We start from the raw sequence: 17,851 nt of genomic DNA, 5'->3' as shown, positions 1-17,851 counted from the left end.
GGAGGAAACTCATCGGTGAGCGAAAGAGAGGCAGTGCAGGGCACATTTCTGCATTAGAATGTTGCATATGTGCAAGGAGACCGCTAGCAAAGTGCCTCGTCTGTCCCTGAATAGCCACAGGCCATTTTTAAGAGCCTCTGGCCCCTCAGTCACTGGCCTACTAGTTAATTGCCACACGGACTTCGTGACACATGGGCAGATAATATGACATTTTCAGTTTCTGTCACTAGCAAACGCCACAACGTTGCTTGCACTAGTTGCTAAGAAGCTGTCAGAAACCATTAGCGGTTGGCTAAAGTTGCCCTATGGCATTTCCTCATGGCATCAGCAAAACGAGCATAAATCACCCAGTGGAGCCTACTGCTATACTAATGAGGCTGTAAGCTTGTTTATGGACTAGCATCATTTTTATGATTATTTCCACCTTTTCAGTTTGCCTTCATTTGGCGGCAGGAGAAGTCAACTCCAGGAATGAAGTCACTGCTGACATTTTACAAATGTGGTTCAGAGCTGCGACCATGTGGTTGGTCCGTGGTTCTCTGAGTTTGTTTAGTGATCTTAAAAATTAAAAAAAAAAAAAAGGAAATAAATCCTCCAGGGATCTTCCAGAGGTGACTGTATCAGATTGCAACGGGAATGGAAATGCTAAGGGTACAATTGGCCATTTAGACTTTTCTCTGAGGTTTAGATTTTATGAGATCAATTTTCAATTTTAAAAAGTGGAAGAGGTTAAACAATTTATTAAAATCTCCCAAAGTGTTGGCTTTCAGAATAGTCTGTTTTATTATGCTCCTTCTCCTTCTCCATTTCCCTAACTCGTGTAGGACGGGACCAGGGGTTTATTGTTTTAGGCCTTTCTGAACATGTACCAGTATTTACACTGGATTGAAAGCATTTGCTTCCAATGAAAATCTTGTCTTAGATTACAACCCAGCAGTGTAATTTCCCTCCCAGATGGGAGTAAAGTAGCTGTATTTGCCTAAAAACAGTAGGAAGAACAAACTCTGCATTAAGCCAAGGCTGTTTTTGGCTTGAGCTAATGATGTAACAGAAACCTTTTATTTGGGATAGGTCACTGCCAGGGATTGAAGGAGGTGATCTGGCTCTCGCTTGAAAGGTTTCTCCATTGTATCTACATAAGTCTTCACTTAAAAAATTCTGTTCCTAATGCTTCTGCTTTCATACAGCAGAAATAAACAGGAAAGGTTCTGGTGAGTGTTATACATGGAATGCAGAAAGCCTTTCCTCTCCTAATGGAGTATATAATTCAGGTGCCCTGAAGGCATGCTTTCAGGAATTCTTTTGCCTGAGGTAATGGGAAGCTAAGGCTGCTTTAAGGCCTTGATTATCTATTGATGCACAAAGCTGGAAAAAAGTCATCTCCGCTGGATTATAGTAGATATTTCCATAAATTATCAATGAATTCTCTTCCAGGCGGGCGCTAGGCATTGCCTACTAAATTAATCTGAAGGGGTTTTGTGATGGATAGAAAGTGTATTTAAAAAAGGAGTAAAACAATCAGGGTGAGGTGGTGAAAAACAGTGTCATTAGGTTAGAAGCTTTTCATTTTTAATCAATGAACAAATAATATTTTTCTTTTCCGTGCTTGCCTTTTGCATACAGAAAGTGGATTAGCCCATTGAAATTTTAAATGCTGTTGAGTTGTTTCCTTTGCTCATGTTTCTTTTATGAATTGTTATTTTATATGGTGAATTGCTTCTCTGTATAAAAAGCCTCTTTAAATACTGGGCTTTCAAAGAATTTATCAGTCAAAGCTGTCTGGACTTCTTATAAGACTCTCTACTTTATAAAAACAGAGATGGGTCTTTCATTAAATACATATCCTGTCAGGAAGGGCTGTTTCAAAGTCCACTAAATTAAATGACTAAATCCTGAAAACTTCTAATCGTTTTATGTGTTTGATTCCATGGGATGGGACTTTATATATTGGAAGTATCAGAAAGCCTTCCTTTCTTCTATTCCTAATGGAATAGGCCTTTTCTTTTCATTCAGTCCAATTTTAGGAGATTTCTTGGTCATTTTTGTCTGGAGTGAGTATGTTTTGAAGAGCGTTTGCTAAGTTGTGACACAGCTAAGCAACACAACCTTTAGAGACCAGAATACAGGTGTCTCCGTGTAGCATTGAAAATTAGTACATATATACGCATACATACATGTAGATTAATTTTACAAAGGAATTGTTTTCATGTCAAAACTATTTCAGTCCCCCTTTATCTTCTCCGCATAAGACTCTGTCTTGCCATATGAGTCTATCTAACCACAGTCCTATGGTCAAATGTTTGATTTGAAAAAAACAAATTGTCATCGAACCTGTTAAAAATAGACCGTTGGTACAAAGTGTTGGTGTTCTATGGCTATCCCTTCCCACTGTTTCAAAGCCAAAATTATGTTTTTATCTTTGGGTTGTATTCCACAGTAGAAATACTGGCTAATGCCTGGCCTCACGATGTGACAGTGTAGAGTTGAACGTCATCTGTCCATCCATGTAATTGCTATGAAGAAACACCTAATAAAGAGATTCCTTGTTCTTCACCAATGACTTGGGTGCTTTGGAAACTGGAAACCCGCATGAATTACTTCTTGTTTGTTTTACTTTGCTGCTATGCAAATTAGAGAGCTGTATGCTTTTTTTGGTACTCCAGAATGGTTTTCCTGAATTTGTTGATTCAGAACTGATGGCTCCTGAGCCAATAGAGTCTGTTCCCCTCCCCCAACCTCGGAAAAAAAATCCCGAAACAGTGCATAAGAATTCATACTCCATTTAAACTGCTCTTTTACTGTTGCTTTTGCCCCCAAATCAATCTTTTGAGTTAAACATATAAAGGTAGCACCAGTCAAAATTTGATTCACTATATTTACAGGTGACGGCTTGGACAACAGTGTAGCTTCCCCCAGCACAGGTGATGATGATGATCCAGATAAGGACAAAAAGCGTCATAAAAAGCGTGGCATCTTTCCCAAAGTAGCCACAAATATCATGAGGGCATGGCTGTTCCAGCATCTAACAGTAAGTGCATTCTAGATGACGTATGGAAATAAATATGGACAATGTCATAGTTGTGGTAGAAAACAAATGAACTATTGTTTTTTATCGACTTGTAATATTTAATGAAATAAGTGTGTTAACATCGTATGCTACATTTTCTGCTGAGGTGGCATGAACATTTTTCAACTCCTCCCCATCTGCCCCCAGTAAAAGATCATTTTTACTTGAAGTCCATTTTTGTACTTTTGTTGCATCCAGCAGGTTAGATGGGACATGGTAGGCAGTAAGAGGTTATTTACATTTATCACAGAAAGCATACATGTTCATGTTTTTTTTTTTTTTTTGCTCAAATTCTGCTTTCTACTCCGATATTAAGCTCCTTTTTAGAAGGGAGATAGGCTCGAGAATTAGAGGCTACATTTGGTCTGTTTTCATGCATTTGTGAATGGCTATAGAAGATCATTAATAAAAAACCCCAGCTATATTTAGATGACACAAAATGTTCCCAGAATTCATTTTAGAATGCTTTGATTGCATTGAGTTTCATTGCATAAGTCTCATTTGTCTGGGTCAAAGCTCCAAAGTGAAAGTTGTCACTGTATTTAAACTGAAAAGGAAAACAGCAATATATAGTCAGTTCTTCCTGTTCAATCCCTTGTGACTTTTCAAACCGAGTAACAGTTTATATTGTCTGTGTGAGTATTGCTGTTTTCACTGCAGGAATTCTTCTGGAGATGTGAGGGACTGGAGATTCTGGACTTTTTTTTTGTGCCACTGGGGCTTTTTTTTTTTTTTGTTATGCTATTGTTCTCAATGAAGCCTTTGTATAAAACTTTCTTCATCATCAGAGTTATATTGGTATTCCCTTTTAATAACATCTAAGTTTAGAAAGAAGACAAGTGGAAAAATATCAATATAAAATAACATTTTAAACATTTAACAATATTGCTGGGGGTAAGTAGTGATTTCTGGTCAGGCAACTGCGGAAAAAGGAAGTTTTTATAAAAATACATTGAATGGTCATTACTGACAGAGTGAAATAGGAACCATTCCTATAATAGATTTGGGTAAAATAACGCCTTTAAAAATCCTAAAATGGGAACCTTTTTTTTCATCTTTTTCCCTCCATTTTTTGCTTGCCTCTTTAACCGGTTAGGTTAGGTTCTCCTTTCCTAAAATCAAATAGTTGTCTTATTATTAGGAAGGAACATTGAGAATCACCAAAATAGGGGCAACCACCCACCGGATATCAGAATTGTTCTTCGCTTTCAAAGCTGCATCACTTAGTGAGATGATGCAGTAAAGCAAACTTGGTATATGTCCAAAGGCCAGGCAAAAGCTGCCTCTAAACAGGTTGCCTATGCATTCAGTAGCACTTGCACGTACAAATGAATACAGGTTTTCTATTAAACATGAATTTACAAAGTGCAACTGGAGCCATAGTAGCTAAGTGAGGTGTGTGTGTGCAGGGGAGGGAGCCGGGGGAGAAGAGTAAACTTTCTGCTTCTTCCTGCTTCCTACATCCATACCTGCCACCATGCAGAATAGCGAGCACACTGATGTATTCAGAATATGCACTTAGGGTTTGTTTACACTGGCAGCTAGTTTAGTATTTTAGTAGCTACCGTTTCAATACCCTTGCTAAATTCTGGAGAGTGTATTTCCAAATCCCTCCAGGTAGGAAGGCGAATGCAAGTGAGATGTTTGCAGTTCATGCAAAAGATGTTTCGAGTAGGCTTGCCTTAAGCAAAGCTTGGAACATGTGAAATCTGCTATCGAGCATGTTTTGCCAAAGTTCAGCTCCACAGGGGCTGCCCATGGGGGTTAGGGGGTACGTTGCCAAAAAATTGGCCTGGTGTATGAGACTAGCAGGAGGGGTGACTAAGGGTCAAAGGCACTGATGCAACCATGCTGATATTTCATCACTGGGGCTGGGCAGTTTATAAATAAACCTATGAAAGGAGCCAGGCTGGATTCTGAGTCACACACACAAAAAATACTTTTTATAGTCAAAGCTTATACTAAAGTACAAATGAATGGACTTTCTTCAGCTTCAGCCCATCTGTAAAGAAACTTCAGTTTTACTCCAAGCTGAAGTGTGCAACTTAAAATATTGCTTCAGACAGAATTGGTGAAAAGAGAGAAAGAAAGTCATTTCTTTCCCTCTCTACCAGATTCTTTCTGGTAGAAAACACTGAATGAACAGACCAGCAAACAGACTGTAGCATTTCCCACCAGCCAAACTACTCTTCTCTGCCTTTCTCATAGTACCCATTGCATTTTCTAGATGGGACTGAGTCTGAAATTCTGGTATGGTTGTTAGAGAACTGGATGGGAACAGGGGAAAGGGGATGGAAAGCTTAATGAGCAGGAGCTCCTATGTTTCTGGCCTCTGCATTGTTCTAATAATAATAATAATTGTGGTATTGATTAAGCTCTTACTATTTGCAAAGCACTGAACTAAATTCTGGGGTAGAGACAAGATAACCAGGTCAGACACCATTCCTGTCCCACATGGGGCTCTCAGTCTAAGTAGGATTGTGATCCTTCTGAATCCCCATTTTATAGATGAGCACAGTGATCCACAGAAAGGTTAAATGAGTTGCCCTAGATCGAGGAGCAGGCAAGTGGCAGAATCAGGCTTAAAACCCAAGTCCCATGACTCCCAGGCCTGTGCTAATTCCAGAAGGCTACACTGCTTGACTCTGTCTAAGTGGTTCCTTGCTTGCTCTGAGCTCCTAGGAACTAAAAAGCTGCCTAGATCCACCAGCTCAAGTGGACTTTTTGCCTTTGCTGGATTCTTGGCATTCTGGAGAGCCAGTTTTCATGCTCCTATTGCTAAGATAAGAAATGGCATTAAAGCAGAGGATGTTTTTGCTATTACATATTCATAGCAAGAAGCAGTGTAGCATAATGGAAAGAACACAGGCCTAGGAGTCAGGACAGGCTTCTAATCCCAGTTTTGCAACTCATCTGGACAAGTCAATTAATTTTTCTCAGTTTCCTCATTGGTAAAATGGGATTGTGTGGGACAGGGCCTCGGTCCAACTTGATTATCTTGCATTTTCCCCAGCTATTAGTACAGTGTTTGGCATGTAGCAGAGCTTAACAAATTCCATATTATTATCATTGTTATTGTTATTATTATTTTATTCCTATTTCTATGCTACCTGATTTTTTTTAAGGATCAACATAGTTTTCTTAAGTCCTGGGCTTGCCCCATCTTTCATGAAAGTTTTTTTTTCTTAGAAAATAATCAGGATTTGCAGGAGACTTCTTATATTAAGTTTGAAAAAAATGAATTAATATAAAAGTATAAACTCCTAAGGATGGAAATGTGAGTGAAGAGAGGGAGGGAAGAACGTGTTTTTTTTGAAGAGTCTTCCTACTTTACCAGCATTCCACAGCTGTTTAGAACCCAACAGTTCTGGTCTTTGGGGTTAACATTATTAAGGATTCTGACTCCTCCTTTCACCCCACATTAGCCTTGGGGATTGAGTATTTTGAGAAGTTTTGAAAAAGGAAGTAATAGGGAGGACTAATCTTACATTAGCAGCATGGCTTAGTGACAAGAGCATGGGCTCGGGAGTCAGAGGGTCTGTGTTCTAATCCTGGCTCCGTCACTTGTCTGCTGTGTGACCTTGGTTAAGTCACTTAACTTCTCTGTGCCTCAGTTATCTCATCTGTAAAATAGGGCTTAAAAGCGTGAGCCCTACATGGGACAACCTCATTACCCTGTATCTACCCCAGTGCTTAAAACAGTGCTTGGCACATAATAAGTGCTTAACAAATACCATAATTATTATTATTATTATATCATGACATTATTTAGTTAATGGAGCCTTCTTTTGTCAGGTGACTCCATTCACTCTTCTGTCATTTTGGAAGGTTTAACGGAACTGCCCATAGTTTGAAAAGGTGACTTAACTACTTCCTTCCAGAGACACTGTGTAGCATCCAATCCCTGCAGGAAACCCCCTTGGTTGAAGATGGGAAAACATGTTCAAAGAGCAGGTTCTTCACAATCACCATCAATAACATTTATTCAGCACTGAATGTGTGCAGGGACTTGGAAACATACAATAGAAGAAAAAGGTACCACCTCTGCTACTAAGGATTTTACCATCTAATGAAGCAGTACGGCCCTGGGAGTCAGAAGGACCTGGGTTCTAATTCCTGTTCTGCCACTTATCTCCTGTGTGACCTTGGAGAAGTTACTTAACTTCTCTGTACCTCAGTTACCCCTTCTGTAAAATGGGTATTGAGACTGGGAGCCCTTTGTGGGACATGGATTGTGTCCAACCAGATTATTTTATCTCTATCCCAGCACTTAGTACAGTGCCTGGAGCGTAGCGCTTAACAAGTACCACAAATATTATTATCATCACCTAATAGGGAAAATGGGAAGACATAAATTACCAAACCTACAATAAGCTAAAGAGTAAGAGCAGCAACAAATAATAAAACAGAAGTGAGCAGTTCAGTCGATCGATCAATGATATTTGAGTGCTGTGTGCAGAGCATTGTACTAAGCATGCAGGAAAGTACAATAGAATAGAGTTAGTAGACATGATCCCAGTCCACAAGGAGCTTACATTTTACAGGATAGTAAACAGATCTATATGACCCTAAGGTGGCTAATGGTGGACATGAACCAGAAGGAGGATTAGTCAAGGAATGCCTAGTGAAGGAAGAGATGACTTTTTGGGACGGCTCTGAAGATGGGGAACACTGTGGTTTGGTCAAGTCCATAAATACTGATATTATTGTTATTGTTATTATCTATTACTATTACTAATAATTTGAAGAAGGGATTACCAAGCAGGGGGAAATGGTGAGAAAGTCACTAACAGGTTAGTTTGGGACACTAGGAGTACAGTTGAGGTCTAACAGTGGGTGGAAAGACAAAACTAGACAAAAGTTAGACCTTCTAATGAGAGACAAATGGGTAGGTATTGGAGGTTTGTGAGAAGGGGAGTGATATGTTGCAAATGACATTTTAAGAAGATATGAGCAGCAGGTTTTGGCTAGACAGCTTGGTATGTGGACAGTGCTTGGTACATAGAAAACACTTAACAAATGTTTTATTTTTGGACTGGAGACTTGCGCCTTCATCCTAGAAGCAGGGGACCAATGAGGAGGCTAATGCAGTAACCCAGGTAGGAAATGAAGAGAAGTTGAATCAGGGATAATGGTTGTAAAGGTGAAGAGAAATGGGTAGCTCAGTGAAATATTATGAAGGATTTATAGACTGACTGAAAGAAGTAAAAAGAGAGCAAGGAGTCAAAGATGGCATCCAGGCTGCAAACTTCTGGGACAGGGAGGATTGTGATTTGTCAAGAGTGGCAGAAAAAGTATGAGAAAAATGGGAAGGACCATGAAGTTTATTTTTTGACACACTGAATTAGTGGTGGTAGGTCATCTAGATGGAGATTTCCTGGAGGCAAGGGAAGATGGTAAATCAGGGAAGCAGTCAGGGCTGGAGAACTTAGAATAGTGCTCTGGCACATAGTAAGTGCTTAACAAATACCATCATTATTATTATTATCTACAAAGTGAGCTTGCTGGCAGTGGACAAGCTCCATGAGAGCAGCATGGCCTACTGAAGAGAGCATGGGCCTGGGAATCAGAAGGACCTGGGTTCTAAGCCCAGCTCTGCCAACTGCTTGCTGTCTGACCTTGGGCAAGCCATTTAGCTTCTCTGTGCCTGTTTCCTCAACTGTAAAATAAGGATACCTGTTCTCCTTCCTACATAGATTGTGAGCCCCATGTGGGACAGGGACTGTGTCCAACCTAAATAACTCATACTTTCCCCAGTGCTTAGGAGGGTTTGACACATAGTAAGCACTTAAATGCCATAAAAAAGAGGAAATCCAGAGCAGAGTCTTGTGGAATATCCAGTTAAAGAGTGAGGACAAGATAAAGAGTTGACAAAAGAAACTGAGAAGGGGCAGTCAGAGGTAGGAAGGGAAACAGAAATGTTGGCTCTACCAAGACTAGAAAGTATCAGGACAAAGGAGTGGACAAAATTATCAAAGCAACAGAGGAGTCAGTGATGATTGGGGCAGAAGAGAGCCCAGTGGATTTAGCCAGATGAAAACCATTGGAAACCTTTGTGAGAATGGGCTCAGTAGAGTACAGGGGCAAAATCTAGATTTCAGAGGGAAGGAAGGAAGAGGAAATAAGGAAGAGGGGAGTCAACACTAGAAATATAGTTCCATTTCAAGAAGTTTGGACAGGAATGGAAATATGGAGTTGAGGCTGAAGTTTGCAGAGGGATCAAGGCTGTTATTTTCAGCATGAGACTTGGGCTTCTGAAAGTGCAGGGATGTGATAGCAGGGGGTGAGGGGTGGGGGAAATGGAGGGATAAGGAGCCCGAGGAGAATGAGAGAACTAAGACAAGGGAAGAGCATAACAGCAGCTATTTTTAGGAGTTCAGAAGATATAGGATCCAAAGCCCAGGTAGATGGATTAGCTTTCAAGGACAGGTGGAAGACCTCCACTTAAGAAGAGATGATCAAGGAGGAGAATGTGAACTTGGTGGTAAGAAAATGTTGAAGTGGTGAAGGTAGCCCCTAGGGAAGTTCTATCATATCCATAAAATAGTGAAGTCACTGGGTTTGAGAAGAAGGTGGTGTAGGGTACACTGGAGGCTTCTGGAAGAAGATAAAGACCTGAAATTTTTGGTGGGTGTTATGGGTGAAGGAGAAATGAGGGAGGAATTGTGTTAATGTGCAGCTGAAAGGGCAGAATCATAGCCTTAGAAGACATTGGCTGTGACAGAGGTCTTTTTTTATGGTATCTAAGTGCTTACTACGTGTCAAGTCCTGTACTAAGTGCTGGAGTTGATAAAGACTGATCAGGTTGGACTCAGTCGATGTCCCATATGGGGCTCACAGTCCTATTCCCCATTTTACAGATGAGGTAACTGAGGCACAGAGAAGTTCAGCGACTGGGCCAAGGTCAAACAGCGGACAGTTGGTGGAGCTGGGATTAGGACTCCGGTCCTTCTGACTACCTGGGGCAGAGGAAGATCAACACAGGGGTGATCCAGAGTTGGGGGAACTGGTAGAGAAAAAACATCAGAGAGTAAAGGAACAGTGAAGTCAAGTTTAGCAGTCAGAGCAACCTGACACATGTGGACTTGTGTATTTGGTAAACTTGGCACCCCCACACTGAAATTCCCACTTAAATCTATCTATTCTATTTCCCTCCTTTTTCAAAATCCTCCAAAAAATAGGTTTTTTGGAGACGTTTCCTGATTAATCCCTGCCTGCTGCTCATGGTATCCCTACAGTGACATGTTTTAATCAGTTTATTATTATGTATGAATTTATTTAAATGCATTTTAATCATTTGTATCTGTGCAGATAATTTGTATTTGTGCTTATATCCATCATTAGATTGTACATTACGAAAGAGCAGGGAGAATGTTTTTACTTCTATTTTATGTCCTAAGACCTAATACCTAAGACCTCAGTCAATCAGTGTCATTTATGGAGTGTTTACTGTGTGCAGAACACTGTAGTAAGAGCTTGGGAAAGCACAATACAACAGAATTGGTAGATGGCATCCCTGCCTACCAGCTTACAGGAGTGCTATGCCCACGGTAACAGCTCAATAAATACCACTGATTAATTAGAGAGGAGGGTTGTGCAAGAGGCCAGAAGAGGCATGATGGCTTAGGACAGATGGAGAGGGTCTTGAGACTAGAATGCTTGGTGGGGATAGAAGACCTCTTTGGAGGGGCAAGAAATGTGGGATAGTCAATCACTTGTATTCCTGGAGCCCTTACTTTGTGCAGAGTATTGTATTAAGTCCTTGGGAGAGTCTAGAGAATTAGTCAATACCAATCAATTCTTTTCCTAAATATTACAATATTAGCGAGAGAGAGATGGAAATAAATTACTGACAGGAGGAAACTATAGAATATAAAGTTGTATATGTTTAATGGGGGATTGTCAGTACTCAGGGTGATTTCGAAATGCTGAAATGGCTTTTGGACGATGTAAAGTGGGTGGATGGTTAGCGGTTATGGTCAAACAGCAATCGTTCAGGCTCGCAGATGTAGGAGATGGGGATGGTGATATCCGAGGTGGTTACCATCTGATATTTCTGAGGTTCAGGCTGTGCCTTGATGAGTGTGGGGTCAGTGTGGGTTAAAGCTGGAGTTCAGCAGAGTTATGCAGAGTAGTATGCAGGAACAGGGGCCTTAGCAGGGTCCTCCATGTGGGTGTTGAAACCTCTAAAGATCTGGGCATGTGATGGAGTTGAGAAGAGGAATGTGAGAAAGGCACGTTGCCATTTGGCAGCATCCCTTAGGAGATTGTAATGACCAGCATCAACCCAAGGTTTTATTCAGTTCAGTTATTTTTTAACTTTCACCTCTTTCCACTAACCCAACTTTGTAAATACTCCCTCACCCAGTAAATGGTCATTTATACTGTCTAATAATGACTTCATGTATGATTTAGAGAGTCATATGTGAATGCAAATGAAATATGAATTGTGAATATGACACTTAATCAGGAATATAATTGAAAATCCTACCACATATAGAATAACAATTTAAATCATGGGTGACTTTGTTAATCACATTAGGGGGTTGTGAACTAGATTTTAAAAGTACAGAAGTACATTTTCATATTCCATAGCACCTTTTTGAAAACAAATTGCTGTTTTTCTTTTTCAAATGAAAGCCAATCCTTTAATCAGGTTTCTCCACTTTTGTTTTTGAATCTGCCTTTGAAAGGGCTTTAAAGAGTTTGTATCTGAGAGGAGCAGAATAGGCATTGAATAGAAAAAAAAACCCTTTCAGGATTTGCACTCTCAGGCTGCATAAGAAGAAAAATGTGTCGTTTTGTGGTTATTCACAGGTAGAGTTAATCAGAAACACATTTTGCTACTCCAAAGGAGTACTAAAGCTCACTTCTTGGATTTGCTTTCCCTTACAACCCAAACTGGACATGCTTCGTGTAATGAGAGAAAGTAAAGGGAAAAACTGTTTTGGGTTTGTTTTTTTTTTTTTGATCAATGAAGTAAAGTTTCATATCAGTGTTGAAATTTCCAATTTGGGTTTAGCTAAACTACCTCTAGGTTTGATGAGCACTAGAGAAGTTTCCTCAGATTGAAGTAATGACTGATGTGATTTGCATAATAGAAGTGAGAAAGGACAGAAAAATGAAAGTATTCTTAGCAATGCTTGCATTGTGTCTCTAGAAAAACTTATTTCAAGCAATTATGTTTGTGTGGGAGTCACTTTATAGTCACAGTTAAAAACTTTAGAGACGTGCATTATCAAAGGCTTTTCATCATTTGGGGGCATTATTCCATCTGTAAACCTAACCTATAAGGTTGAAACGGATTTTTTTTTGCTTATAGTCAGTCATCTTGCTAGTGGTTACCTTACAATGATTTATGCCTAGGGGCTCTGGAAATACAAATAGTTTCCAGTCCAGAAAAAGGAATAATAGAGTTTAACAGAAGGAATTTTTTTGGTATGACGACATCTTGTGATGTCATGCCCAGGATACAAACATAAATCTAGATAGAAAAGTGGTTTATGTGGCTTTCATTTACAATCAGCACTTGCACAGGGCTATCGGTCCCAGCAATCCTGAAGAGCAGAGAGGGAAGTGGTTGTGAAAGTGCATTTTTGCGGACTAGGGGCAGGGCCTATTAACACTAACAAACAGTATGAATTGGCTGGTGGGCAGAAGGCCTGCCTTGCACAATTAGCACCACCTTGCACAATTAGCACCTGGGGCTATAAATCACCATCCCTCTTACTGATCTTGAAGATCTTAGGGGATTAGTCATTGTAATTGAGATGAATAGTTCTTCCAAACTTTCTTTTATCTTTTAGTCTCCTAAAGGCCTTGCTTTGAGGACGTTTATTTAAGTTTACTATTTCTCCCTGACTTACCAGAATGGAACATATTGTGGTGGGTGATACAATTACCAAACTGCTTCTGCTTCTCTGATATACAAGAGTTCCTGGTATCACTGTGGGTAAAGCTGGTGTGGAGTTAGACCGTGTTTCCCGGACTAGTCCAAGTTGATAACGGGAGTTTCCATAGAAACACTAGTAGAGGAAAAGTGCCCTGAGGGCTTGTCTTCCCCCCTACCCCCCCCCCCCCAAAAAGTCCTTAGATTCGGTGGAATTGAATTGGAAATGGAAAGCTCCAGAAGAGGCAGATGTTGTGTTGGCTGTGCTTAAGTTTACCTATTCGGTTGTTGGTGTTTTAGCACGGCATTCCTACCTCCGTGAAGCCAGGGTGGAAGAACCCTACTGTTTTAACCTCTAGAAATGCTGGGAAGAAAATAGTTTGATCTGCTTTCCATTTACAGCCTTGTTCCAGTTGCTTACCAAGGTGAATGAGAAGCATGTGTGTGCGCTCCCTCTTTTTTTCTCTCATCCACCTTTTTCTTTCGTTTTCCCTTGCTCCCCATCTCTCTCTGCTCTCTTCTCCCTCTCTCTCCTCTCTCCCCATTTTCCTTTCTCTCATCCTCTCTCATCCTTTCTCCCTCACCCTCTCTTTCTCTCCCTAACCTCTTTCTCACCATCCTTCACCTTCTCTCACCCCTCCCACCCTTTCTCTCACCCTCTCTATCTTGCCCGCTTTCTAACCCTCTCTTTCTCTCCTCCCTTTTCTTTTCTCTCTCTTGTTCATCCTCACGCTCCCTCTTTCCCTTTCTCTTTCCCTCTCAGCACCCATTTCTCCATCTCCCACATCTACACCCTGCCACGTTTAATGGTAAATGTTCGTATTGCGCTTCATTGGCTGACATTCTTCAACTGTCATTAGGCCTGAGAATAGGTTTTGTCTGGCCAGGAAGCTGAATTTGGGCATTCTTGCCTGAAACATCAATCACTGAAGTGCACAATATTTGAGAGAAGTCTCTCTTCACCTCTTGCCCCCACAGCTTCTGCATGTTGATGAATTTGACCCAGGAGAAGTTGTTTATGGAGGCAGCTCATGACTCAGGTTTCTTTTTTGCTCTATGTAGCCCAAAATGGAAAAGACATGGATTTTTGGAAACTGGTTCGATGGAGATATAGTCCTTAAAAGACTTCCTATTTTCCACTCCCTTTCCTTCGGTCCATAAGCGTGGCTTAGTGGAAAGAGCCCAGGCTTGGGAATCAGAGGTCGTGGGCTCTATTCCCGGCTCCGCCACTTGTCAACTCTGTGACCTTGGGGAAGTCACTTCACTTCTCTGGGCCTCAGTTACCTCATCTGTAAAATGGGGATGAAGACTGTGAGCCCCATGTGGGACAACCTGATGACCTTGTATCTACCCCAGTGCTTAGAACAGTGCTTGGCACATTGTAAGCGCTTAACAAATACCAACCTTGTTATTATTATACAGTAGCTTTTCCAGAGCTCTCCGCTCCTCTCATCATCACCACACTTTCAGAGCATTTAATAGCTTACTTCATCTCCCATATTCTTTCTCTGGTATCAAAGTGAGGTTTTTGGTACCAAAATAAAGATATGCTCTTATTAGCCCTTTCTTTCAAAGCCTAGGTAATGGTGGCCCGAGATCAGCTGTGATAAAACTGACCAGACTTAAGTGACAAATTCTTCTCCACCTTAATTATTTGCCAATCTTTCCATTTGGAGTCTTCATTTTTCAGCCTTGATTGAAAACGATGATGACCACTTATTGGCCAGGTGGGAAATAGACTTCTCAGAATGCATTAGGCACAAATGATTTTATTGCTTGGGCAAAAAAAATTAGAATAGCCTAATACAGCTGTTTCAGTACTGAGGCAGATGATTTGGGGATGCTAGGTTAACTGTGCTTTTCTTAAGGTTCTTTTGGCAACCACTGAAAAGGTTTGGTTGGTTAAATGGGAATTCTTATTCCAGAAGATACAAAGTTAGCATTAAAGATCAGTGTGAATAAGAAGTATCACAAAGATCATTTATCAAAGCAAACCATACAAGCAAAGGCCTGTTAGACTTATTAAAGATTTTTATTAGCCCTTTCCATCCCCCTGGCTGCTTTCACTCCTCTATATACTTCTGGCATAAAGGATCTTGGATAATCGCGGTTTGGGGAAGAGAAGGAATAGAAAATAGGGAAAGGAATCACTCACAGGGAAAGTACTGTCACTTGAAAATTGCCAAAGAATAAAATTGTATGGTCTGTAATAACATAGCAATTCATATGCAGTCCCTTGATTTTTATGAACTTTTTTATGTTGAACTCTCCCATGCGCTTAGTACAGTACTCTGCCCATAGTAAGCACTCAATAAATGCAATTGATTGACGTCACCTTTAGAAAACCAGGGAGTTTTTACATTTAAATTGAAAGGTTTTAATTTAATTTTTGTTAAATATCACCACTGCTGTTAATAGGACACTTGTTTTAGAAGCAATTACTCCTCCCTTCAGTTTATACCCTGGTTTAAAACTGGAATTAACTGAGAGTTTACTGCAGTTAGTACTAGTTAACCCTTATGAACTTTATCGTGTTTCAGAAAAAAAAAAAAGACAGTGGCCTAGAGGCTAGAGTACAGGCCTGGGAGTCAGAAGGACCTGGATTCAAATTCTGCTGTGTGACCTTGGGCAAGTCACTTCACTTCTCTGGCTCTCAGTTAGCTCAGCTGTAAAATGGGGATTAAGACTGTGAGCCCCATGTGGGCCAGGGACTGTGTCCAAGATGATTTGTTTGTATCCACCCCAGCACTTAGTACAGTGCTTGACATATAGTAAATACTTAACAAATACCACTCTTATTAGTGTTATTATTATCAAAGAAGCAAGGCAATGAATAGAAGTAGTACAAGTGGAGATGGTACTAGGAGAACCGAATTGTACATTCCAAGCGCTTAGTACAGTGCTCTGCACATAGTAAGTGCTCAATAAATACTATTGAATGACTGAATGAGTATTAGTAGTAATAGTATTAAGCACCAACTGCAGGGAGAGTATTGATAATATAAATATAAAGACAACATAAAACCAAATTCAGAGCTTAACAAATCTACTGGTAAAGATGACTGGTAGGGCCCTCAGGATGCTACTATCCAGGTCGAGAGTCCGGTTCCAAACCAAGCTTCCCAATGTTCTGAAACATGTTGAGGCCTCACAGTGCTGCAGCTTATATCTCTCGCAACATCGTATACATGTGTTGGATCAGAGGTTCTGGGTGGTGTGGTGGAAGGCTTCAGAGAGCCCAGTGATCTCATTTGGTTCTCTGGTGGGAAAATTAGTAAAGAAAAGGCTTAACCCAATATGGATTGAGAAAGGATTCTGGTTTTGCATCTTTCTGTAGAAGTGTGAGGCAAAAAATAGAGTTCTTTATGAAGTGGAACTGCAGTTTGTACTTATGCCTAAACCAGACTAGCTCACAAAAACCTGAACGTGGTCTACAGAAATGAACCTCTACCGAGGTTTTCCTAGATTTTAAAGAGGATACACCTTCTTTGTTTTTCCAAATAGCTGAGTTTAGACTTCAACTGTTGTTTGCAGAAATAATCACGTGGAAATGATCAATGTCAATGAAACAGTATGGCCTAGTGGAAATAATTACGGTACTTGCGAAGTGGTTACGTGGCCTAGTGGCAAGAACAAGGGCTTGGCAGTCAGAGGATGTGGGTTCTAATCCCACTCTGCCACTTGTCTGCTGTGTGACCTTGAGCAAGTCACTTCTCTGTGCCTCAGTTACTCCATCTCTGAAGTAGGGATTAAGACTATGAGCCCCATGTGGGACAACCTGATTATCTTGTCTATACCTCAGTGCTTAGAACAATGCTTGCTACATAGTTAGCACTTAAATACCATAATTATTATCATTATTATTTTTACTATGTGCCAAGCACTATTCTTAGTGCTGAGGTAGATATAAATTAATCAGGTTGGGCACAGTCCCTGTCCCACATGAGGCTCACAGTCTTAAGTCCTGTTTTACAGATGAAGTAACTCCTGGGCTCTATCCAGTGTGCAACACTGTCTCGGAGTCAGAGGATCTGGATTCTAATCCCTGATCTGCCACAAGCCTGTTGTATGACCTTGGGCAAGGCACTTACCTTCTTGATGCCTTAATATCCTCATCTATAAAATGGGATTAAGTACCTGATCTCCCTCCCTCTTAGACTGAGAGAACTCCATGTGCAACAGGGGCTACATAAAACCTGATTATCCTGTACAATGCTTGGCACATAGTAAGTGCTTAACAAATACCAGTTATTACTATTGTATTAAATCTAGTTGCTTTGGTGTGTCCAAAGCACTGTAGAGCAGGGCTCATACTTCATCTAGGCAGCTTGCAAACAGTAATAACTTCATTCCTTCATCCAGTCATATTTATTGAGCGCTTACTGTGTGCAGAGCACTGTACTAAGCTCTTGGAAAGTACAATTCAGCAATAGAGCCCCTGCCCACAACAGGCTTATAGTCTAGAAAGAGGGAGACAGACATCAAAACAAGTAAACAGGCATTGACAGTATCAATATAAATAAATAGAATTATACATATAGACACATCAAAATAACTTTGTGGTTCTGCCTCTGGACCATCAGCAGTAAGTTAGTGATCCCCAGATCCATAATAAGGGAAGTTTAAAGAACAGAAGGAATCAGTTCCAGGTGGCACAGAAGTGGAGTGTGCTCACTTTTTTTGATGGAAATTAAGGGAAGGTGCTGGGATATATGCACAGGAAAGATACTGAGTAAACTCAAGGTTCAAGCAGATTGAACTCTTTAAAATCTTATAACCTTTGACATCTTATTTCCTTTCTAACATCTGTAAATTGGGCAAATTAACACCCAGACATTTCTTTTGATTTTTCATGGTCTTCATTAAGTGCTTACTAAGTGCCAGACACTATACTA

General features: G+C 40.5%; 1 protein-coding gene across 4 annotated transcripts in view; it reads left to right on the top strand.

Annotated features, from left to right (window-relative positions):
• MEIS1 (Meis homeobox 1) overlaps positions 1 to 17,851 on the top strand; it is a 144,100-nt gene that overhangs the window by 77,476 nt on the left and 48,773 nt on the right. For all 4 annotated transcript variants that reach the window (XM_029071680.2, XM_029071681.2, XM_029071682.2 and 1 more), the window contains exon 8: positions 2,883 to 3,028. In XM_029071680.2, coding sequence (XP_028927513.1) covers positions 2,883 to 3,028 — 146 coding nt within the window. The remainder of the gene's footprint in view (positions 1 to 2,882; positions 3,029 to 17,851) is intronic.

This window comes from Ornithorhynchus anatinus, chromosome 9 (genome assembly GCF_004115215.2).
Source record: "Ornithorhynchus anatinus isolate Pmale09 chromosome 9, mOrnAna1.pri.v4, whole genome shotgun sequence".
Classification (NCBI taxonomy): Eukaryota; Metazoa; Chordata; class Mammalia; order Monotremata; family Ornithorhynchidae; genus Ornithorhynchus; species Ornithorhynchus anatinus.
Note: the sequence above shows the minus strand (reverse complement) of the source record. Positions and strands in the feature narration are given on the sequence as shown.